Source organism: Glycine soja, chromosome 4, assembly GCF_004193775.1.
Source record: "Glycine soja cultivar W05 chromosome 4, ASM419377v2, whole genome shotgun sequence".
In the NCBI taxonomy this organism is placed as follows: Eukaryota; Viridiplantae; Streptophyta; class Magnoliopsida; order Fabales; family Fabaceae; genus Glycine; species Glycine soja.
In genome coordinates this window covers 20,945,336-20,971,924 of record NC_041005.1, presented here as the reverse complement: position 1 = coordinate 20,971,924, position 26,589 = coordinate 20,945,336, and the positions used below count along the sequence as shown (strand labels likewise).

Genomic DNA, 26,589 nt, shown 5'->3' with positions numbered 1-26,589 from the left:
TTCTTGTCAATTTCTTCTTCATCCTTGAGTCTCCCAAGCTCTAACTCATACTCTCTTAGCTTGCCAACAAGTGTAGCTACCGTCATTGTAGTTAAATATTTAGATTGTGATATTGTTGTACTTTTGGATTTCGTCTTTGTAGCTACCGTCATTGTAAGGACCATTTACAATAGCATCCCATACTCATCTATCAATTGATTCAAGGAAAATTCTCATCCATACTTTCCAAAATGGATAGTTTTCTCCGATAAAAAGAGGGGATCGATTTATAGAAGCACCTTCTACAAAGCTTTGATGATTTCCAACCATTATGAGGATCTTTTTTGAAAACCGTTTCAATGACTATCAAATAAAGCTTTGATCACCAATTGTTAGAAATAATGGCGCATGAAGCCACAAACCCAAAGGGGGGTGAATTGGTTTTAAAACAATTTTAGGCTCAAATCAAAGTTTTTTCGCAAAATCTTTTCCTTTAATTCAATTAATCCAAGAGAGTAAGATATGTTATAAACACCCTTATGTTTCCTTTTAACACAAATTATGGTTTAAACAAAGGTACCAAGCAAATATCAAAAACCAAGTGTTAAGAACCTTAACCAATAAACAATAAAGAGTTGAAGAGATATCGTAAAAGATACATACACAATTTACACTTCTTCGATTTCTAGGAAATCTACATCCAGTTGATCCATAGTAACCCACTAGGATCTTTTCACTATAATCTTTGAGTTATAACCAAACTCACAAGCAAATGTACACTGCAAATGCCTAAACTCTTGAAAACCTATTAAGAACTAAACCTACATGTAGAAAATCCACTACATGCACACCATTGAGAAACCTACTAAATGAAAACGAAAATTAGAAATGCAAGGAAAGATTTCACCTTATATGTGAAAGATGTGAAAGTTTGAAAACATTTTCATCGTAGTATCAACTTCCCTTCATGATCCTTTGCATTTTCATTGAGAGAGGACATATAGTCAATTATATTGATGCAAAGTTTAAACTTAGTGATTTTAAAAACTAAGTTATGAGAGTTTCAAGTCTTCAAGGCTAACAACCATGAATCAAAGCAATGCCAATCATTTTAAACATGTTGAATTTCACCTCCTAGTCTAAGTAGTTATATGTATGTCAGAAATAGAGTTTTTCGATTGTGGGTCTATAACAACAATAAGAGGTATGTAAACAAAAAAAAAACACTAACATGTAAACAAAAAAAAAAAAACACTAACAACTTGTTGGTATAATTAAATGATGGGCTTCTGATGGGTTCATATGAATAGAACTGCAATATTTACAACCACTTATGTAAGATTGATTGTCCATTTTCCATCATTGCATATTCCCATAAAATTTGTAATAAAAAAAATAAGAGTAAATTACAAAGACCCCCACCCCTCAAGTATGCCTAAATAACACTCGATACCCTTCCCCGTTTTTACATTACTTTCAATACCCTTCCTTGACAGTGCCAACCTTTCATTATATATTTTAATTTAAAAAATCATTATAATAATTTAATAATTTCATTTTATCCTTTATGTTAGGTTCTAGAACACCCTTCTCCAACCTTTAAATTACTTTGCATTTTAAACTCACATGACCTTCAAACAACAATTTTTAACGTCAAAAAATATTAGGTGGCACAATATAATAGAACCCGAACAATTTGGGGGGGATAAAAAAAAAGGAGGGTGTCGAGTATAATTAAGGCATACTTGAGGAGGGGATCATTGGAATTTACTCAAAAAAATATTCCCATAAATCCTATTACAGATTTTCTATTGTAATTTAAAAAAAATGTCTTTTATTGGTTATTAGGTGAATATTGTAAATTTAGAAAAGTACTCATACAAAATTTATTATAAAATGCACCAGTATTTTTAGCTAAAATTATGGTAATGGCACTTTTTTGAAAGTATTAGTTAAATGTATATGAAATATATAATTATTCAGTACTCTAATTAATTTCATTTAATTACTTAAATTATTCATCTAATTTTAAATGCAATGTAATTCAAATGATGGTGATCAAATTTTATTCAATTACAAAATAACATGTTTGTCGACAATGACGATGAGGATGTCAAAGCATAGCAATGGTGATTCCAACGAATACAACAAGGAAACATATTTGCCGATAACAATCAATGTCATGTGCATGCCATGCTCGTCGGACTCCCTCAACGATCGATCATGCATTGAGTTTTAAGTTGATGACCGCATCCCGTTTGAGGAATATGGTGCTCCAACGAGTTTCCAGTTGCACGAGATCGCCAAAAATCGTTCACATGGAACAATCTTTGATCAACAATAAAGAAAAGGAACCAAGAGAGGAACGCGTGATGTGGCTGAGGTGGAAATTGGAATTCCATCTATTTCAATGGAATTGTCAATTCCTCATTTTAACAAAAGACTAAAGGGCACTGCTACGCGCACCCAGCGAAATTGCTGGTACACCCAACAATTTTACAAATTTCTCATTTTGCCCTTTCGTAAAAGGATACGAATCAGTTGATTTGTGAGGCCCACAGATCAGTTGATCTATATGAGCTGATCCATGGACCTCATACGAATCAACTAAGTAAGAATCATGTGACTTTCAGGTTATTAACACAACGCTCTAACCCTAATAGGCTAATTATGTTATAAAATAAATAATGTTGTTATACATAACACTAAACTTTCTAATGTATATTTAATGCGCATGTAAATTTAAAAATTAAATTGTGACAATTAATTTTGATATAACTCATACGAATTATTTAATCTGTATACCTTTTATAAATAAAAAATATTTACTATTAAAAATTTAATATATTAATAAATTAAAAAAAACATTTTTGAAAAAAAAGATACTACCCAAGACTAAAAATTTGCAAAATTAGATCCGTATCCTTTTACAAAATGATAAGATGAAAAATTTGCAAAATGGCAAAATGCACTTACAGATTTTCAAACTATGCTGTTGGGATATCTAATTTCCGTATGAGCTTATCCGCATCCTTTTACAAAATGGCAAAATGAAAAATTTGCAAAATTACTAGGTGACACCCAACAATACCCAACAATTTCACTAAAATTACTAGGTGACACCCAACAATACCCAACAATTTCACTGGGTGCACATAGCACTGCCCAAGACTAAAAATTTGAAGAAATTCTGAAATTAGATATCCCAACAGCATTTTCTGAAGTAGCAATTGAAATACCATAAAAAAATTACATTACCCTCTTTAAATAGATCCACAGTCAAATTTAATTTAAAAAATACTGAATATTCTGTCAACACTTTCCAAAGAAGCTTATTATGACATCAAATTGTGATTTCTTATTAAGAGAATGCTCTAAATTTCAATCCAATTAGTGGTACAAATCAGCACCCTTTTTATCTTCAAATTGAGAGAGACCCTTTTAACATCCTTTTCATTTTGATCAAGTCACAATTTTGACTATGTAGTTCTATGTACACATTTGTATGTGGCCTAACTATGTAGCCTAACCTAGCATATGATTAGTAGGTTCAATTTCGAGATTCAGATTTGGCATCAACACCACGCTTCGTGTACAGAGACCCTACAGCAGGCACTTCAGCATGCGAAGATACCATTGCTGAAAGGGGCTGGAAGTTAGTATTTCCAACAAACCAATAGAGGGCCCATTTCAAATTGCAAAGAGTGTACTTGAGAGATTTAGTCCAATTTTCCTGCTTATTGAAGCTTTGAGTGATGGAATAGTTTTCCACCTTGTCATTCTCAATCCTACAAACCAGCCAAAAATATGTCATCCTCAATGATCAAACTACCGCATGATTTGAACAGACGTAAAGTTTATGTATGATGATCTTCAAATAATACTATTTGTAGATAAATTAGCAAGAACGCTATGTATAAAAAAGGGTATAATAAGTTCAACAAAATCCATCATACTAAAAAGCTCATGAAAACATAACTGTTAATAATACTAGCTCAATTCCAAACCAAGCTTAGTAAAGCTTGGCTCATCAACCACCATTTCTACATGCCATTTGATATTTTGGATGTTTGAGAGTGGGAATGGCAGGGTCAGAAATCTGGCCTGCACGTGCACCAGAACAAATAATGGACACTTGGAGTGTTGCGAATCTCAAGCACTAAGTTCAAAGGCACTATAAATTCCATTAAACCATAACCAAGTACACAAACATTTTCATCAAGATCTCAAGTCATGCTCGGAGTCAGGAGTAGAGACAAGCTCAAAGGTAAAACCACACAAACCCGTCATCCTTTCCTCTCCATCAATTAGCAAATGGACATAATCTGCTTAACTCAAAAAGAGTTGAGCTTGATGACACCAAAGAAAAATTCCTCTGTATCCAATGCAAACAAATGCCCACACAAGACCCAAAGATAAATAATGTGCCATAAATAAAAATATATGTAGTAACACTTACTTGTAAGGCAATTTGAAACATTTCTCAGGTGGGATGTTATTCTCTTGATCCTTAGATTTGGCAAAGTCTGCAAAATCCTTGAGGCATGCTAAAAACAAAGTCATTGCTTTGTCATAGCGAGTACTCCAGAACAAGTTGACAGGACCAAACCTGAAAACCATAACATCCATTAATAGTGACTCAGTAGACAAGTTTAAGAACAAATCTAAAAGCAGGAAATTTATTATAGGGTTAATTAAGTTTTTAGTCCCTCAACTTTTTAGATTATAATTTTTGGTTCCTCAAAATATTTTTGATAATTTTTAATCCTTCATTAATTTCTTGTCATCATTTTTAGTCCTTCTAAAACTTTATGCTCATTTTTAGTCCCTTATTTATTTTTATTGCTCAAAAATAATCCCAGATATAAATTAAACAAGGGACTAAAAATAGGCAAAATAAGGACTACGTTTGAACAATAAAAATAAACAAAAGACTAAAATTGCCGACAGAAAATTAACAGGACTAAAAGTTGTATAAAAAATTTTGAGGGACTAAAAATTGGAATCTAAAAAAGTTGAGGGACAAAACCTGAGCCGATTGCCAAGGGCCATGGCATGACCCAAAATAGTATAAAAAACACCAATGTAGCTCCACGTTTTAACCGGATGTTTAAATAAATAAACGGAGAAGTAATAAAACTAAAACGCAGAAAATTTGAAATTGCTACCAACCAATCAGCTGGTATATCTGATTTCCCTTTTTACACATTACACTAATAATTTAGGCTCAACTTCAGCCAGCATCAAATTCTATAAATAAAGTCAAAAATCACAAAGACACAAATGACTACAAATGTAGAACCATGAAGCGTACTTACAGCTCGTAGGTACTGTTATTGGTGTCTGTGATACGAGGGTAGCTACCCATAGGAATTATCTTTATTCGATATCTAAAAGTAACGAGTTCAGGAGTTACAAGTCAATAACAAAAGCCTTGTCCCACTAAGCAAGGTTGGTTACATGAATCATAGTTTCATACAATGCCATTGAGCTCATATTACAAGTCATTCCAATAAATTACATGAAAAATGTAAAGTGACAATAATATGAAATTGCTAGCACACAGCACAAGCAAACAGGACCTTGAAAGTTTCAGCTTGCTGTAAAATTTCAACTCAACTAGAAACCATCTTGTCAAATTTTGTCAAAATTGAACAACAACAAGAAAGTAATCAAATGATCCATATTTTAATATATTTTGAAAAGTTTTATTACGTCGATTTTAATCTATATGAATAAGGTAACAAATGATTTTGAATTAATATGAAATTTGCTTATGTAATCTATGTGAAATGAACTTTCGATCCAATGGTAAGTTTTAAGAACACATTAATCAGTTGAAAAATTATAGAATGGTATAATAGTTGTCAAAGTTATACCGGTGTAAATTTGATCTCTTCTCATATATATACACACACATGGAGACAAAGGATACTGAAACTTCGGTCGGAAATATTGGCACATAGTATGAAGGAGGAGGCAAGCTTGGCCCCAGGCAGCATTTATCTCATCCCATTCAACCTAAACATTTCATAAAAGTGAACATCATAATCAAAGCTTAAATATTCAAACTAGGAAGAAAAATTATTCAATTCAAGATTAAGAAAATTCTCTAGGATAAAAATCATTTTATGAAGGGACATATCAAAGCAAAACATGAGTGCATGTACCACAAAGTTGAAAGAATTGACACCATAGATTTAGTTATCCATATTCCACAATAAGTTGCCTGGTTCAAAAAGCACTTCAAGACACAATTAGCCAAAGAAATTTAATATTTTGTTGCAAGATAATTTTTTTAAATAAAAGTAGCTACAGTACAAGTTTATGAACATCTATCACAACTTATACCAAGAAATTCTTGATAATGAAAACAATAATGTAGTGTCATTTTTCAGTAACAGTAATACGGTAATAAATTCTTCAAGCTAGGCATCTTGAATAGCACACATTCTAGTTTATATGTTTTCATCTATATTCCAGCTAGCATATGTCTCCTCTATCCTTTTTTTGCAACTGGGTGCGCCTTGTCTCTTTCAGTTATCTCTAGATTCTGTACAACTGGCAGCCATGGAAGGTTTTTAGATTCACTTCTTGGTCAACACATGCTATTGTGCTTTCCTTTTAACACTATTATGCCTAAGTTTGGAATGCTCACAGCAGCACTTTGGGTAAAAAATTTACCAAAGACGATACATATAAATGTGAATATATGGATGGATATGGATGCAAGAATATAAATTGTTCGATTACCAAATTGTCTCCAAAGCTTAATCTGATACCAAATAAAACCACATAAAATAAGCTTAAGTCACCCATTTGCAATTCCACTAAAAAAAAACTGAGTAAGCACAGTATAAAACAAAGAAAAATTATTGAAATAATAGCAAAGACTTTTAGAGCAACTCAAAGCAGTGACCTTACACAATCTTGCTTATATGCCATGATAGCTTATCAGTTATCTTAAACTTTAAAAGCATACAATAGAAGGAACCCAACCATGCATATTAAACTCAACAACACATTGACACAAAATTAAAAGCCAGAAATACATGTTAGGCATCTTACAGGAATTTTAGGAAGTCTTCCAAGTCGAAAATTGTTAATTGTTCCAAACTCTCCATCATGAGAAATGGGGAAGGCGTCATTGAGCACATTTGTACGCTTCAATAATTCTAAATGTGCCTGTGAAACTTCAATCTTGGCCAAAATTGCATCTCTCTCCTCCTGTTAATTAAAGTATTTTTGCTGGAAGTTATTATATTTTTCAGAAAAAGGAGAAAGTTTTCTAATACATGTTTAAACTTCTTGCTACATGAGTATTAGAGTATGTTGTTAGTCAACTGTGAAAACAGTTCTGTAAACTAATTGTAAGGGCTGTTAGCTTTCGCTAACAGCACCTATCTTAGAGTTGGTTAGAATCAGTTAAAGTTGGTTAGAATCAGCTAAAGTTGGTTAGGTTCTGTTAGTTAGTTACAATTCTATTAGTTAGTTACAATTTGTTGCAATAACAAAACAGAGGTTTATATATACCACTTTTATAACCTTCTGTAATTAACTTTTGATAATCAATAAAATTAGCCTTTATGTTCAACAAGTTTTCTCTTCCTCCTCTCTCTCTCTCAATTTATTCAACATGGTATCTAGAGCCATTTTTTCAAATTCCTAGTTCCTTTACCAGGTCCAGTGTTCTGTGTTCATGGCTTCTGCTCCTTCCAGTTCAGTTCCTCAATCATTTCCCAACTTTGTGACGGAAAAACTTGATGATTCCAACTATCTTCACAGGCGTCAACACGTTGAGCTAGTTATTAAGTCACACAGATTGCAACGTTTCGTGGTTAATCCGATTATTCCTCCTCATTATCTCACATGAGATGATCGTGTTGCTGATACCTATCAACCCTGATTATGAAGCCTGGAAGTCCAAGATCAAACACTCCTAGTATGGCTATAGTCAACTCTTTCTAAATCAGCGTTGTCGCGTGTTCTTGGTTCAGATCATTCCTATCAAGTTTGGGATAAAATTCATGAGCATTTTAGCCTTCACATGAAAACTCGAGCACGACAGCTCCGCACTGTCATGAGAGCAGTTACTCTTGACGGCAAAACAATTGAGGAGTACTTGGGAAAAATCAAAGGGTTTGTGGATGAACTTGCTGGTGTTGGTGTCCTTGTTCATCATGAGGAATACGTTGACGCGCTACTTGAAGGACTGTCGTCGGATTACGCGTCGGTGATTTCTGTTATCGAAAGCAAAAAGCAAACTCCGTCCACCGCAGAGATTGAAGCGTTGCTCTATGGACATGAAACTCGACTCATGCGCTACAACAAAGAAGCACAGGTAATGAAACTCTGCTTCGATAAATTACACGCAAGGCTATTTGTATCCCAACACCTATAAAACTGGTGGTTCTCGCAATGCATGTGGTTGTGGTGGTAGTTGTGGTGCCTTTTTGGACCGTGGTGCGGGCCATGGTGGTGGTGGCTTCGGCCAAGATCGTGGTGGTGGACGATTTGCAAATTTTCAATGTCAAATATGTCTCAAATTTGGGCACACAGCTAATGTTTGTCATTTTCGGTCTGATGCACCTTCCATCCTCATGAATCTTTATCTTTCATTGATCCCACTACATTACAACTTATCCCATACTCTACTGGTTCAGTCAGAACCTCAAACACCTGGGTTAATCCAAATTCTAAGAATTCTGGTCCAATTCATAGTCAACTCAGTGTCATGCTCACTAGTTCAACCTCTCAAGGGAATGGGCAAGCTGGTACCACCTGGATTCCAGATTCTGGGGCCAGCTTTCATGTAACTGGAGACTCACAAAGTATTAAACAATTCACCCACTTTGATGGACCAGATTAGATATTCATAGGCAATGGTGAAGGTTTAAGTATTTCTAACACTGGTTCTTCATCATTTATATCTCCTAATGATGTTGGCATAACCTTTAAACTTCACAAGTTACTACATGTTCCTTCAATTTCGAAAAATTTGTTAAGTGTTAGTCAATTTGCCAAAGATAACTCTATTTTCTTTGAATTTTATCCTCATGCGTGTCTTGTAAAATCTCAAGAGACCAATAAGATCCTTCTTAAAGGAGTTGTTGGTGCTGATGGACTTTACTCCTTTCATAATCTCAAGCTTCAAGAGAGTCACTGCTGATGTCTGCTGTTTCAAGTGTTGCCTCTCCTAGTTCAGCTCTCACTATTAATAATAATAGTTCTACTGTAATGTCTGATTCTATTTCTCCTTCTCTCAGTATTTCTAATCTCTAGCATGCTAGGTTAGGGCATCCTAATGATCATGTAATGAAACTTGTTCTCAGTCATTGTAATATTTCTTCATCAAACAAAAATTCCACAGGGTTTTATGCTTCTTGTTGTATGGGTAAATCTCATAGATTACCTTCTCATACTTCTACTTCTGTCTATTCTCCTTTAGAGCTCATTTTTAAGGATTTGTGGGGACCTTCTCATATTACCTCATATTTTGGTTATAAATATTATGTCTCTTTCATTGATGCTTTCTCTAGGTATACTTGGATATATCCTATAAAGTCCAAAGCTGAAACCATGTCTGTTTTTCAAACTTTCAAGTCCATGGTTGAACTACAACTTAACCTCAAAATCAAAAGTGTCCAGTCTGATTGGGGAGGTGAATACAGACCCTTTTCCACACTTTTAGCCTCTTTTGGCCTTTCTCATAGACTTACCTGTCCTCACACTCATCATCAAAATGGTGTGGTTGAGAGAAAGTATAGACATATAATTGATTTGGGTCTCACATTGCTGCATCATGCATCTTTACCTTTGCAATTTTGGGATTATGCTTTTACTACATCTATTTATCTCATTAACAGGCTTCCCATTGCTTCTCTAAAATTTGCCACTCCCTTTGTTACCTTGTTTAAAAAGGAACCTGATTATCATTTTCTTAAAAATTTTGGGTGTGCCTGTTTTCCTTTATTGAGACCATATCATACACAAACTAGATTTCCGTTCTCAAGAATGTTTATTCCTAGGGTATTCATCTTCCCACAAGGGTTACAAATGTTTATCTTCTTCTGGTAAAGTGTACATTTCTAAAGATGTTTTGTTCAATGAGTTAAGGTTCCCCTATTCTGATTTGTTTCCCACTTCTACTAGTTCAGTCACTAACCTTGATTCCTACTTTAGTCTCAATCCAAATCTTTCTCCACCCTCTGTCTCTTCCATTTCTCAAACATCTCAAGTGTCTGATACAGCTTCGGTTCCCCTTGTTCCTCCTGGGTTTTCTTCTTTATCAACTCAGTCTTCTAGCAACACTGATTCTGTACCTCAAAATTCTACTTCCGCTGTGTCTGCCTCTGTCCATCCTGTCAATTCAGAGCCTACGGCCCTTGCTTCATCCTCTTCAGAATATATTTCTATACCAAATTCTGTACCAGTCAATACTCATCCTATGTAAATAAGGTTTAAGTTTGGTATTCACAACCCTAGGTTACATCCTTCTCTATTTCTTACTCATTTTGAGCCTAAAACTGTAAAACAAGCTTTGGCAAATGCAGATTGGCTCACTGTTATGCAACAAGAGTATAATGCCCTACTAAAGAACAGAACTTGGGACTTGGTATGATTACCTCCTAATAGGCAAGCTATTGGTTGTAAATGGGTTTTCAGGGTAAAGGAAAATGTTGATGGTTCCATTAACAGGTTCAAAGCTCGATTGGTAGCCAAAGGATTTCATCAAGTGCATGATTTTGATTTTCATGAAACCTTTTCTCCTGTGATCAAACCTGTTACTATTCGAATCATCCTTACTTTGGCTTTGTCTCATGGGTGGAAATTATTTCAACTTGATGTAAATAATGCTTTTCAGAATGGATCACTTGAAGAAACTATTTTCATGACTCAGCCTCCTGGTTTTGAAGTTGCAGATAAGTCATTGGTATGCAAACTCAACAAATCCATTTATGGCTTAAAACAGGCTCCAAGGAAGTGGTTTGATAGGCTAAAATCTACTTTACTGCAGTTTGGTTTTATTGGAAGCAAAAGTGATTCATCTTTATTCATTTTTCGCCAACAGATGCATGTTGTTTATCTCCTGGTCTATGTGGATGATATCATTCTAACATGTTCACCTTCACTAATACAGCAGATTACATACAAGTTAAACACTGCTTTTTCACTCAAGCAGCTTGGTCATCTAGATTATCTCCTGGGTCTGGAAATCAAGAATCTACCCAATAGTTCTATCCTTATAACTCAAACCAAATACATTAGAGATTTACTTCACAAGACTAACATGGCTGAAGCTCACTCTATCTCTTCTCCAATGGTATCCAACTACAAGTTGCCTCGACATGGTGCTGATGCTTTTCATGATCCAACCTTATACAGGTCTGTAGTAGGTGCATTACAGTATGCTACCCTTACTAGACCTGAGATAAGTTTTGTTGTCAACAAAGTTTGCCAATTTATGGCTGCTCCTTTGGATTCTCACTGGACAGTGGTAAAAAGGATATTAAGGTATCTGAAGGGCACTTTGTTTAATGGTTTGCTTCTTCAACCTACATATGTTACAAAGCCCTTAGTTATTCGAACTTTTTGTGATGCTGACTGGGCATTAGATGTGGATGACAGGCGCTCTACCTCAGGGACTGCTATTTTACTTTGCTCCAAACTTAATCTCTCGGTGGTCTCGAAAGCAGAAAGTTACTGTCAGGTCTAGTACAGAAGATGAGTATCCCAGTATAGCTCAAACTTCCACTGAATTAACTTGGATTCATACTCTGCTAACAGAATTGCAAGTTTCATTCACTACTCCTGTTATTTTTTGTGATAATCAGAGTGCAGTTTCTATTGCACACAATCCAGTTTTTCACAGCCATACCAAACACATGGAAATTGATGTCTTTTTTGTGAGAGAAGATTCTGACCAAGCAACTTACTATTGTCCATGTTTCAGCTCTAGATCAATGGGCTGATATTCTCACCAAGCCTCTTTTTGCACCACGATTTGAAGTTCTTCGAAGCAAACTCAATGTGAAGAGTGTTTCTCCTGAAAACTCTTCCCCTTGAGTTTGAGGGGGGGTATTAGAGTATGCAGTTAGCCAATTGTGAAAACAATTCTGTAAACTAATTGTAAGGGCTGTTAGCTTTTGCTAACAGCACCTATTTTAGAGTTGGTTAGAATCAATTAGAGTTGGTTAGGTTCTGGTAGTTAAAATTTTGTTAGTTAGTTACAATCTATTACAATAACAGAACAGAGGTCTATATATACCTCTTTTATAACCTTCTGTAATTAACTTTTGATAATCAATAAAATTAGCCTTTATGGTCAACAAGTTTTCTCTTCCTTCTCTCTCTCTCAATTTATTCAACAATGAGTATCAAGATAAGTGAATCCTATACTAACATCAAACATAAAATAAGACAATAACATAAAAGTTGGTAAAAAAGAAAATTCCATTCATGAAGCATGATCCTCTGATAATCAGTTTTATTTCCTTTATGTTATCAGTGACCATATTCCACCATTAAAGATAGCAATAGAAGTAGACAGAGCTACTAGTTGAAAATGAAGCCATGTTTGTTGTTTGAACCAATAGAAATTATCCTTTGGAACTCACCCAAACTAGCTCAAGACATAAGCAACATAAAAGTTGCCAGAACAAATTCTACCCAACAAGATGGTATGGGAAAGGGGCAGGGAGATAATTACAAACCTGATGAGAAATTAATTGAAACTGAAAATTGTTGAACTCATGCCAATACCTGTTGCACATTTAGACACACATAAAATCAGTTGAGACTAATATTTGATAATAATACTTGAGTGTCTCTCACACTCACACACAGCAGACATGTATTTATATATTAAGAGTTAAAGTACAAGTTGTCTCTCTATCACAGATGACTACAACAGAGAGAGAATACAGATATAGAATAATATAAAAACTACATATAATCTAAGTATCTAACATTCCCCCTCAAGCTGGAGCATATAGATTGTATGCTCCAAGCTTGAAACATATGAAATGGATCCAGGTCCTCTAAAAGATATGGTCAAAATAGTCCTCTCAAAGATATGGTCAAAATATCTGCAAGTTGATCATTGGAGCTGACAAATTCAGTACTAATCTCCTTGGACAACACTTTCTCCCTAACAAAGTGGCAGTCAATCTCTATATGTTTGGTTCTTTAATGAAACATTGGATTGGAAGCAATGTGAAGAGCTGCCTGGTTGTCACAATACAACTTCATTTGTTTAACTTCACAAAGCTTTAACTCTTGAAGAAGTTGTTTGATCCAAACTAACTCACAAGTGGTTGTGGCCATAGCCCTACATTTTGCTTCTGCACTAGACCGAGCAACAGTGTTTTGTTTCTTGCTCATCCAAGAGATAATATTACCTCAATGGATACACAATATCCAGTAGTGGACCTTCTGTCTATGGGGCATCCAGTCTTTAACTTGTCCTCATATAACAATCCTTGTCCTGGAGCCTTCTCAATGTTCCTGAGAATGCGAATCACAACCTTCTGGTGATCAACATGAGGAGCTTACATGAATTGACTAACCACACTAACAACAAAAGAGATGTAAGGTATTGTAATTGTAAAATAAATAAGCTTTCCAACCAGTCTTCTATATCTTTCTGGATCTGAGTATGGATCACCTTGGTCTGCCATTAACTTTTGATTTGGATCTATAGGAATATTAACGGGTCAACAGTTAGTCATGTTTGTTTCTTCTTAAATATCAAGAGCATACTTCCTTTGGAAGACTATAATGCCTTCATTAGATTGAGCTACTTCAATACCAAGGAAGTATTCAAGACTTTGAAGGTCTTTGATTTGGAAATGACTTTACAAGAACTCTTTCAGTTGGGAAATCTTAACACTATCATTTCTTGTGATAACTATGTCATTCACATAGACAACAAGATAGACACATTTCCAAGAAGATGTATGGCAATAAAAAACTGAATGATCTGCTTTACTTCGTTTCAGCCCAAAACTATGAACATGACTGAATTTGCCAAACCAGGCTTGTGGAGATTGTTTGAGCTCGTAGAAGAACCAAAATAGCTTACAAACTAGACCAGATTCCTCCTGAGCAACAAACCCAAGAGGTTGCTCCATGTAAATCTCCTCATCTAGCTCACCATAAGGGAATACATTTTTAACATCTAGCTGATGTAAGGGCCAATGACCAATAGCAGCCATGGCAAAGAAGAGCCAAATAGTAGTGATTTTGGCCACCGGAGAAAAAGTATCACCATAGTCAAGACCATATATATGGGTATAAGCTTTGGCCACCAATCAGGCCTTAAGACGATCAACTTCACCATTAGGGCCAACTTTAATGGCATATACCCATCTAAAACCAACCACCTTCTTTTTAGGACGAAGAGAAACCAACTCCCAAGCAACACTATGTTAAAGAGCCTGCATTTCAACAATCATGGCTTGTCACCATCCATGATGACCAAGTGCTTCATGGACATCTTTGGGAATAGTACGAGAAGATAAAGGGGAAACAAAAGAGAAATGTGAAGAAGATAAACGATGATAACTCAGATAAATAGGATGAGGATTTTGAGTAGACCGAATACATTTCCTAAGAGCAATGGGCACTTGAGTCATCATCATGAGGAGGCGATGATGAGAAAGAAGGATCTGTCATAGGGGAAGCCAATGGAGAAAGACATGAACCAGAAGACTTTTCATGTAATATTGGACTAGTTCCTTGTGTCCGGTGTTGGGATATCATAGGAGGTGGTGAAGATAACTCGAATGAACTGTTGGTTGGAGGGTGAGACTGATTTTCCTCTTGGTTGGAGTTCCCAAAGATAGGGAATGTTATTGGGCTGAAGGATGGGATAGGTAAGACCTATTGTATTAAGTTGATATCTTGCTAGGAAGATGAGAAGAAAGGAGTTTCTTCGAAGAATGTAACATCAGCAGGCATGTAGTACCTCCTAATTTCTGGAGAATAGCACTGATACCCTTTTTGAAGACGAGAGTACCCAAGGAAAACACATTTGATTGCCCTTGCAGAGAACTTGTCAAGACCTGGGAAAACATCATGGACAAAACAAGTACAACCAAAGATACGAGGAGGAACATGATATAAGAGTTCACTTGGAGAGATAATGAAAATAGGAATTGTATTATCAAGTGTTGAAGAGGGCATTCTATTTATTAAAAAACAAGCAATGAGAATAGCATCACCCCATTGTTGAACACAGGCATTCGCATTAAACAATAAGTTGCATGTTGTCTCAACCAAATGTCTATTTTTTCTTTCTGCTATTCCATTTTGTTATGATGTATAAGGAAAAGTGGACTGATGTAATATGCCCTGTGAGGATAAAAAGGAAGAAAAAGTAGAAGAAAAATATTCTTTAGCATTGTCACTTTGGAGAATTTTAATGACTTTGCCAAATTGGTTCTTGATTTCATTGAAGAAATAAAAATAGGCAAAAGTTAAGATCTATCTTTCATCAAATATACCCAAGTACAACGAGTATTCATCGACGAATATAACAAAATATCTAAACCCAAAAGATGTAACACAACTAGGACCCCAAATGTCTGAATGAATGATAGAAAAAGGAGTGTTACATCTTGGTTCAGTCTGTTTGGGAAAGGAAAACCTAGTATGTTTACCTAATTGACATGATTCACACTTGTAACTTACTGAGACCAAGAACCATTTGCTTTAACTTTGACAAATTTGGATGACCTAAGCAATCATGAAGAAGTTTAGAACATGGAGCACACAGGACACAAAAGAACTTGTTTCCAAATAGTAGAGTCCTCTTGACTCACGTCCTACTCCAATTGTACGACCTATACCACATTCCTTTATGATAAAGAAATCATCACTGAATGTTACTAAACGATTTAGAGACTTGGTTAATTGACTTAGAGAAATTAAATTAAAAAGACAATTAGGAACAAAAAGGACAAATTTTAAGATAAAGGAGATAGAGAGATTTGACCAACTCCTTTAGAAGCCACCTTGGATTCATTTGCCATGGTTATAAGATGAGGAAACTTTGGGGAAGAGATGGAGGTAAATAAAGATGCATTACCAGAAATATGATTAGAAGAACATGAGTCAATCACCCATGGACCTTGAATGTCCATAGATTGAGAAACGCAAGCTGTTGAAATACTAGAGGTTAAAGGAGGTTGAGCTTGTCTGCTAGCTTTTAACCTTAGATATTCCTGATACTCTTCATCAAAGAATTTAGCCTCAACTCTCTTGAATTTGGATGCTGTCTTGTTAGGGAAACCAAATAAATGGAAGCATGTTATCCAAGTATGCCCTATTCTCTTGCAAAATGTGCATTCAGTATGGTCTCCTCTACTCATTGTGTACAAATGATCTAACCAAACAGCAGCTAGGAGGACGAGATGATGACTGAACCAGGACAGAAGAGGACGAGCGTGTTACCAAGCGTATCCAAACAGCAACAAGAGGACTTGAAAACGACGAACTAATGACTGAATCAGGACCGGAAGAGGCCTACAAACCTAACCGCGGCGTCGCGAATGAGTTACGGGGACTGGAGACCGGCGTGTATACAGCATGCGCCTGACGAAGACCCAGATAAAGGCGGCGCGTGGTGAAGTTTTGGACTTCGAAACCTTCTGGGCTGGGTCACGCGTGGCGAGGCACACCAGATCCAGTGATCGCTGGAAAATATGATGGCAGCCGACGGCAGTGGCCATCGGAAACGACAGATAGCAGCGGACAACTGGCAGAGCAGGATCAACCCGCTCTGGTACCAAGTTGAGACTTATATATTTGATAATAATACTTGTGTCTCTCACACTCACACTCACACACAGCTAAAATGTATTTATATAGTAAGAGTTTAAGTACAAGTTGTCTCTCTGACAGATGACTACAGCAAAGAGAGAATACACAATATAGAATAATATAAAAACTACATAAAATCAAAATCAATCATTGGCATCAAGAATCCACACAAACCACATAAGAAAAGATTAAAGACCTATCAATATTCATAGAAATTTTATTTTGGGTGTTATGGCATTTTTTTATCAGGAAATATCATATGGTCAAGGTACAAAGGAAAATACCGCTCCTCCAATTCTTTAAAGCGACTTGATTTTAACTCTAGTTCCCTCAGTTCAGCATTTACTTCAGCATTCTGTCTCTCGGTTTCTTCAATTGCTGCTTCAAGTCTTCGTTCTTCTTCCTCAATCTTGAATAGTATTCCAAGTAGTAAATTACTGATTAGACCTTGGGAAAAAAAATTTAATGGTACACTCAAGACAATCATCATAATCAAACCAGTGCTTCTGAGGATAAAGAGAATTCCAATCAAAACTCCATATTTCCACTACAAAGAATGACAAGTATAATTTTTAAATAAGAAGCAGTTGTGAACCAATCATTCCAACTTCAAAACTGAAAAGGGCAATTTCTCATAGATATGGAAAAATAAATACACTTTACTTTCTGGCTTTCTGGCTTTCTGGCATACCTATATAACTACTAAAAAGAGAGAGATAAAAAAACGTGAAGGGAGAAGCAATTTCGCACAGAACAAATCTTGGAACAACTCCACAGAGCGTAGCAACTAAATCAAGGCACCCATGGCTCCTGGTAGATTTGGAAGACTTAACGAAATGGGAAAAAACATAGGAGGTTGCAATAACTTATGCGTATCAGTTCAAAATAGATTAGAAACAGTGCAATGTCACCCTTTCTCCATGCAAACAAGGAAAATAAATTTGAAATGCTTCAGTTATGTTATGTGTGACGTCACAGAGAACAAAACCCCCGTTATCTTCAATTTCATTCTAGCCCTACTACCAAACACTATATCATGGAACAAAGCATACAGGACAAATATTCAAATAATAGTTAACAGAGATTATGAATACTCTGATTTTTCCCGAGTTATCACCACTAATGTTTTAAATTCTAAATAAATGGATAAATAATGCATATATTGGAGATAGTAAACCTGATTGTGACATCACACATAACGGATCCAGCACTCCTAGGGAGAAGCAGAAGAGAGATAAAAAAAAATAGGTGACAGGAGAAGTGACATCACACTATACTGATCTGGAACAACTCCACCAAAGTATAGAAACCAAATCACTTTATGTCGTCACCCAAGGCTCTTGGTAAATTTGGAAGGTTCGACAAAATGGAAAATAACATGGGATATTGCAATAGCCTATGTGATTATTATGCAATGATAATACATTGATAATGCCTTACCCATCTACCAAACACTACCTATATCACAGAACAAACTAATATAGCATTAAATACAAACCAGCGATTCAGATACTCTGATTTCCCCATAGTTATCACCACTAATGGTTTAAATCCCAAATAAAAAGTTCTGTAATTCACAAATTGGAGATAGTAAACCTGACAAGCACCTTCAATTTCTCTTTAAGAAAATCAGCCTCACTCAGGACATCTCTAGCCTCCCCCTCCAAGCATTTAAGACAGGCTTCATAAGCTTCAATGTCCCTGTTCACATCTTCAACCTCTTTATCAAGCTTATCTGACAAAATCCTCATGCAGTCAAGGCATGAAGGCTGTTCAACCTGTAACCACAAACAGAAAACATAGATTATGACCCAATCACCTAAAAACCTATCAAATACATTACATAATACATATTTACATGTTTCCTCCATCCACAAACCTGCATCTGCGTCGTGGCAATCTCAAATGCTCGAGTCAGGACAGTAATAGTAGAATTAAACCCAGAGTTATGAGGTGGCAAATGGCCACCAGAATCAGCCCCTGTGCCCGACGAATGCACCGCGTTTCCATCGGTCCCCGATTCGGACTTGTACACAACCACAAACGACTCCTCCATGGCCTTCCCTGGCTGTGCAGCAGCATCGCCGCGTGGCCGAGGAGGATTTCCCTGAGCCTGAGGTTTCTGCTTGGGCAACACAACATACGAATTGTCCATTTTAGTCGTACTCAGCACACTGCTGGCAACGTGAATGGACGACCCTTGCATCCCTACACTCATCCATGGCCTCTCCATCAAAAATTTAATCACCACAACCATTCTCGTTTGACTAATTACAACTCAATTTACTTAAAATCAACACCAATACAAAAATTATTTAAAAACCATTCCACATAACGCATCAAACGCAACAACTTATATATCAGCCAAATCAACAACAAGTATCAATCAATTAAATTAACAAATAACAATAAAACCCTAACGAACCGGACGACCCTTGCATCCCTACACTCTTTCATCCATTGCCTCTGCATCAAAAATCAAATCACCAGAACACAAAACAGCCTTTCTCGTTTAAAAAATCACAATTCACTCAAAACCAATTCTGACACACCCATTAAGCCATTCAACATGAGCATCAATCAAATGCAACAACATTATAAATCAGCAAAATCAACAAACAACAAGTATCAATCAATTAATTAAATTAACAAATGATAATAATGAAACCCTAACGAACCGTAGCGAGAAGGATCGTTGAAGAACTTGTCGGCGTAAGAATCGGCGCCTACGATGCAGAGAGGGTTGCGGCAGTTCTGGCAAACCCATCGGGGAACATTCGGATCCACCGGGAAGGTCCGAGTCCGACCCTTATTTTCGCCCTTCTTCATCGTTTTGGGTCTTTCTTCACTGAAATCCGATTCTGGATGATTTTTTATTTTTTATTTTTATATCATGATGAACAAAAAATAAATAAATAAATAAATCGTAAAAAGGGAAATGATAGGTGCTTTGGTGAGGTGATTTAGGTGACAGTAATATTGGCGACTGAAAAACGAGGAAAGATTCCGATGGAGCAAGAAACTGTAGTCGAATTCTTTCCGTTATTAGTTATTACACATATTCGCAAGGGAGTGTAATTTTAAAAGAAAAAACAGTAGTACTAATAATATACGTTAATTTAAAAAAGATATTTATATAATTTAATTATGTCTATTTTATTTAAAAATAATTTATAAAAAATATTTTTATTAGAATTTGATATCAATAATAAAAAAAATCATTAGAAACAAAACCTAAATTAAATCAAAAGTATTTCAAAAATAATATCATTAGATAATATAAAATCAATTAAAGTTAGTTGAGTTTTGTTACAATCGAGATGTGAAAGAGAATAATAAATAAGTATTTTAAAATAAATAAATTATATTATAATTAAATTCATAATAAATTAATGTTTTAAATATATATATATATAATTTATGATAAATAATTTATCTTGTAATACACTAACATTTTTAATTTTTAAATATGAAAAATTAATTTAAAAATAGATATAAAATATATATTAAAGAGATAATTAATAAAACGATACAAATGCAAATAGAAAATAAAAGAACAGTGGTTTGATATAGTCAAGAAAAATACTTTGGGGTAAGTTGTTACATCAAATTAAACATAAAATTAAAATTAAGAAATATATTTAAAATTAAAAAAATACTCAATATATGATATCAGGTTAACACATATCAAATAATAATAATAATAATAATTCCTGCAAGCTCTCTCATTTAAAAAAATAGCACTTTATCTTAAGTAATACAGAGTTTGATTAAATATTTAGATTTTATTAATATAATTCATCGTCGTAAAAGAATTAAAATACTATTCATATTATATGTATTCATTTATTATAAATAAATAAATATCAAATTACTTAAATATTTAAATTTATCAGTATAAAAACTTTTTATCATTGGGAAAATACAAACAAGAAAGGAAACAACAAAAATAAAGCTAGGACCACATTGATAGTGTCTCATTACATTCGTGAGGTAAAAAAACAAAAAGAATACTAAGGTACTGATTCAAAATAGTTAATTTTTTATGAGAAGAAGATCCCTCTTTAGCAAGTCAATTACCAGTCTTACCTAATCTTCAAGATCAAAGAGCTATGGAGATGAAAAGGATTAACATTTCCAAGAATGAGATCAATTGCTAACTGAGAATCAGATTCGCATGTGATCTTTTTAATTCTGCCATAAACAAAAACAAAAAAAAAAAAAAAAAATATATATATATATATATATATATATATATATATATATATAACTATATCCATCATCCCCTTTATTATAAACAAAAAAAAAAATGTGTCCATCCCCAGCTCCTCTTTTTTTTTTCTTCGACGGCTAGTTTCCTTTCTTTTGAAGTCCATTTAATGGATCCACCTATTTATCAATCCAACTTAGGAAATTCCTATTTATTCTCTTGCTATTTCTAATACACTTCCCATTATAATTTTTTATTTTTTATTTTCAAAAATACCGTCTTTCGAAAATAGTCTCTAGATAAGCTAAAAATGTCAACACGTTCCTGAAATTATTTTCCAGAATCCAATTCCTTTCGTTCTATCACACCTCAATTTCTAGTTCAAAGATATTGCTTGAATAAAAATTATTTAATTCATTTTCAAAATACATGTCACAAATTTAAATTTCTACTTCTAATTTGGTAAAATATATATATATATATATATATATATATATATATATATATATTAAGCGCATAATTTGGAAAGCTATAAATTTTATACCGAATTAAATAAGTACGGATATACAACTCACGTAATCTCCATACATAAATAGTGTCACAGAAAAATAAATACGAATGCAACACATAAGTGTCTAAAAATAAGTAAAATAAGTTATACAAAACTACTACAACAAAATATTTTCACTCAGAGAAAGCATCCATCAAAATACATCAAAATAAGCAAAAGAAACCTAAGACCGAAGCATATGACTACCATACTAGAAGTACTCAACTATATCTAAGACTTGTCCTTAGGAATATTGTCATACTCCTCCTCGGACGAAGGCTTTAACTGACACAATAGCTCTCTGTACTTCTCAATCTCCTAGAACGTCATATCATAATGGTCTCCTTTATCCTTGATAACTTCAGCTATGCTCATTGGATCCATGTAGTAGCTAATAATGTTGTCTCGTTCATCATACCCCACTAGAGTCAACCTGAACTCCAAGTTGTGATGAGGCTCCTCAAGTCCAAAGTATAGGCAAAGGTTTCCATAGTAACGAAGCTCTAAAGAAGATGTAAATCCTCATGGAATGTAGCAGGATATAGTATATTCTATAGTAGCAGGCGTCACATTCGAATATTCTACTAGCACCATGTGTACCTTGGTGCAACATGTATAATACGTAGTATGTGCTACCTCACATGGTCATACTTATTCCCTATGTGAACTACATCAGGCTCGCAGGGGCACCGACGTCATCGATACTTGAAAGTTGTTGGTTTTAGGGGTGAGTCCTCCACTCCTTAAAACACCACAAACAAGCAAACAAGGAAATACAACCTACTTAACCACTATGTGTGGTTTTTCTAGGCAAACAACACTCTCGAGATCCTAAGCGCATCACTAGCACACTTGTCACATAGTAGGGCCCAACCTTAGCCGCCAAGCCTCCTAGGTCTTGATGGTCTGATACAATTATATGGATGACATTCGGGAGTGAATGTCACATATGGATACAACATACGCCAATTCTCAAGCTACCAACTCAAAAAGTATAGTCTTGAAGCCCGTCATGAGTACCAAAGTGAGGTCTGTGAGTTTCTCATGCCAAATAAGTGCACCAAATGCCAAGTAATCACCACTCGCTAATTCCACTAGTTTCTTTGAACCTCTCCACCCACTATACCCTACGATATCTCTGTCCATCATCAACTTTCTCTATGCAATCTCACCTTTTCGCAAATGAAATAGAACCATCAGTTCATTACGCTCCAAGCAATGCATATCAACAATCTCATACGTCCAAGCAAACAAGAAAGAGAGAGACGAGATGAGACTCGGGCCTACGTACTACTCTCAAGGAACCAATACTGGCCCATCAAGTGGTAGAAACCACTTGTCACACAAATATCAAACAACATAATGGCTATAATTGCCACCATCTAACAATCATAACAAATAATTTGTCGAGGGTCGAACACCCCCGGACCCAAACCACAGCCCGTACAGATAAAATAGCAATATACATATATAGTAGAATGTAAATTCGCACACCATAAATATAATTTGTCAGAGTTCACACTCTGTTGGTCTTATCATTCAACAATATTAGCAATTATTTATATGCATCTCAATAGCTCTATCAGCAGAGAATTGCCACAATTCAAGACATACAACAATCATAAGGTTTTAAAATCTATCTCAACAATAATCTAGCAAGTTGACCTACAGTTCCAAAATAAATAATCATAAGGTCACTTCATCCAGAGATACAAATTACAAAGCTTTCATGTTACTGGTTATTCTTCCAATTTTAATAATTGTCTATCTAAGACTATTCGTCTATAGATATGTTTGCACCTATTTTTAGTGCTCCCTAATATTTTCTTAAGGTTTTCCTACATTCTAAAACCATTCTTGTGTTTAAAATTACTAAGATAAGTCGTGATGCAATCCTCCCTAGGAAGGGACCAGTCACTAGAGCCATGAGCAGGAGGCTCCAAGAAAATTGGGCTAGAGTAGCTGAAGAAGGCCCTAGGGTTCTCATGAACCTCAGGGTAGATTTCTGAGCCCATGAGCCAAGGTTGGGTCCATTCCTTTCCCATGTGCTAGAGCCACATCTTTCATTCTTGTGGCATCTAAAGGGAATATGCTAAGATACCTTTGACATATTCTTGGAATATTATAAGATGCCTTTGACATATTCTTGGAATATTCTAAGATGCCTTTGGCATATCCTTGAAATATTCCTCTTAGATTCACATGAAATGCAAATGAAATTCACAATTTCATTTAGTTAGTGACCTGGGCTATAAATAGAAACATGTGTAACACTTGTCATAACTTTGATGAATGAGAAACTTGTGAGAAACACTTCAAAGTTCAACTTCTCTCCCTCTTTTTCTCCTTCATTTTCGTGCTCCCCCCCCCCCCCTCTCTCTCTCATTATTTTCCTCCATTGAAGCTTTCTCTCCAAGCTTCTTATCCAAGACACTCTCTTAGTGGTGAAGTTCCTCCTTCCATGGCTTATTCCTTAGTGGATGGCGCCTCCTCTCACCTCTTCTCCTTTATCTTCCGCTGCATCTCCATGGTGGAAAATCATCATTGAAGGACCTCATTGAAACTCAGAGATCCTGCCACCATAGAAGCTTCTAAAGCAAGCTTCCATCAAGTGGTATCAAAGCATAAGAGCTTCAAGTAGGTGCTCCTTAAACCTCCATTGTTGTTTCTTCATTTTTCTAGACATATTTCTTCACATGTCTTGTGTTGAATGTTGTTAACATGATTCTTTAGAATTTCCACCGATTAAACTTGCTATAGAAGCTAGATTTGATTTCCTATGGTTCAAATTTCTTGTTCTTGTTCTTAAACCATGAATTGTGTTGAGTTTAGGTTCCTTTGAGTTTTGTCTTGCTATTTTTTGTGGCTGAAACTTAAACCATAAAATTCTTACAAAAATATTAAAGTACAAAAAAACCTCAAAAATCTAGAGTGACATGTTCACCTATTGTAGTTTTCTCATAGAAGTCATGTCTAGTCATGAAACTTGTCACATAAGATTTCTTATGTTATGCTGAATTTTATTTTTCTTGTTTCTTTGTTTAACTCATTTGTTCATGAGTGTATGAAATTTTTTTATCCTATTATTTGACTTGAGTCTAATCTTGCATGTTAATTAGTCCTTAACATGTTCATGCAAAATTCTTAGAGAGTCTTTGATTGTGAACCATTTCTTGAACTTTTAGGTTTCCTTATGATTGTGTCAAGATGAAAGGGAACAAATAAGGGAAGAAGAAAGAAGAAAAATACTAAAAGAGTTTAAAAAATAAAAACATGTCTCCTATAGTAGTCATGACTCTTGCAAAAAGCCTAAGTGAAGAACTTAGTGACTATTATAGAGGAAGGCATAGGTCACATCCTAGACCTCACTCCCATAGGAGAGAAAAGGAAAGAAAGCCTCAAGAGGCTAACATTAACCTCTCATACTTCCATGGGAAGGACAATGTGAAGGCTTATTTAGATTGGGAAATGAAGGTTGAGCAACTCTTTGCTTGCCATCATACAAGTGAGGAAAGGAAGTTTCCTTTGGCTACCCTTAGCTTCCAAGGGTATGCCCTCTATTGGTGGACTTCCCTTGTTAGGGAAAGAATGATTCATGGGGATCCTTCAGTAGAGTATTGGAATGACTTGAAAAGTGCCCTTAGGAAGAGGCGCATCCCCTCCTACTATGAAAGAGAGCTTATGGACAAGATCTAAAGGCTTAGACAAGGGAGTATGAGTGTTGAAGAGTATAGGCAACAAATGGAACTACTCATTTTGAGAGTTGGGCTTAGGGAGGAGGAAAGAACAAGTATTGCAAGGTTCCTTAGTGGACTTAATATGGAAGTGAGGGACAAGGTTAAGCTCCTTCCATATAGGGACCTAGATGACCTAGTCAAACTTTGCATAAGGGTAGAGCAACAACTTAAAAGGAAGTCTACTTCAAAATCATATGGCTCTCACTCTTATCCAAAGAAAGACCAAGGTCAATGAATCTTAGGGGCTGCACCTTCTAAACCCAAAAATGATAAGGGGAAGACAATAGAAAAGCAACCCCTTAAGGCTAATATGCAAGAGAAGACTAGCTCTATAAAGTGTTTTAAATGTCTTGGAAGAAGACACATTTCTTCTCAATGCCCCACCAAGAAAACCGTGATTATGAGGGGCCAAGACATTTATAGTAGCCAAGATAAGGATACTAGTTCACCTTCCTCTAGTGAAAGTGAAGAAGCAAAAGAGGAAGAATCTAGTAAAGAAATCTACTTCCAAGAAGAAGGGGACATTTTAATGGTCAGAAGGCTTCTAGGAGGCCAATCTTGTGACTTGACCCAATCTCAAAGAGAGAATATTTTTCATACAAGGTGTAAAATTTTTTATAACAGATGCTCTCTCATTGTAGATAGTGGTTCATGTTGCAATTGGTGCAGCACAAGATTAGTCTCTAAGTTGAGCCTTGTTATCACTCTCCATCCAAAGCCTTACAAACTTCAATGGCTCAATGAGTAAGGGGAGATGATAGTCAATCAACAAGTGAAAGTGTCTTTCTCCATTGGAACATATAAGGATGAAGTGATTTGTGATGTAGTTCCTACGGAGGCAGGACACCTTCAATTAGGTAGGCCATGGCAATATGATAGGAAAATCATTTATAATGGCCTAACTAATGAGATAACCCTCACCCACCTTGGAATAAAGTTTGTGTTGCATCCTCAAACACTTTCACAGGTGGCCAGAGATCAACTAACTATGAAATATAAGAGGGATGAGGAAGAAAAACTATAAAAACAAAAGAAAAAGAAGGATAGTAAGGCCTTGTCTTCAAAGGCCAAGGGGAAGGAAAAAGAGGAAAAGGATTCCTCCAAGAAGATTGTTAAGAAGGAAAATCATTTTGCAACAAAAGGTGATATCAAAAGAGCACTCCTTTTTAAACAATTCTTCTACCTTCTCCTATCAAGGGAAACCTCCCTTAGCATTGCCACAATTCCTACATTTGAGACCTTACCCCAAAAGGTCCAAGAACTCTTACATGAATTTGGTGATATATTTC

The 26,589-nt window shown here is 35.3% G+C and overlaps 1 protein-coding gene across 2 annotated transcripts; it reads right to left on the bottom strand.

Moving 5' to 3' along the window:
* Positions 1–3,247: 3,247 nt before the first annotated feature.
* LOC114409513 (beclin-1-like protein) lies at positions 3,248–19,852 on the bottom strand. 2 transcript variants are annotated; one of them, XM_028373001.1, is made up of 10 exons: positions 19,482–19,851; positions 18,683–19,011; positions 18,411–18,581; positions 17,088–17,212; positions 12,693–12,741; positions 7,048–7,206; positions 5,915–6,000; positions 5,298–5,369; positions 4,439–4,588; positions 3,248–3,767 (listed from the first exon to the last, which is right to left on the bottom strand). In XM_028373001.1, exons 1-10 carry the CDS (start codon positions 19,630–19,632, stop codon positions 3,530–3,532), a joined length of 1,530 nt encoding a protein of 509 aa, XP_028228802.1. In that variant the 5' UTR covers positions 19,633–19,851; the 3' UTR covers positions 3,248–3,529. The 2 variants fall into 2 exon arrangements, with proteins under 2 accessions (XP_028228802.1, XP_028228803.1); XM_028373002.1 differs by lacking the exon at positions 3,248–3,767 and adding an exon at positions 3,797–4,083 and having other exon boundaries at positions 19,482–19,852.
* Between the last annotated feature and the right edge of the window lie 6,737 nt (positions 19,853–26,589).

Excerpts from the sequence above, each read along its gene's own strand:
- LOC114409513 (XM_028373001.1), bottom strand. The coding sequence starts at position 19,632 with ATGAAGAAGGGCGAAAATAAGGGTCGGACTCGGACCTTCCCGGTGGAT. Across the intron at positions 17,213-18,410 it reads TTCTTAAAGAGAAATTGAAG|ATTGAGGAAGAAGAACGAAG; the intron begins GTGCTTGTCAGG and ends ATACTATTCAAG. Across the intron at positions 3,768-4,438 it reads TGTTTCAAATTGCCTTACAA|GATTGAGAATGACAAGGTGG; the intron begins GTAAGTGTTACT and ends GCTGGTTTGTAG.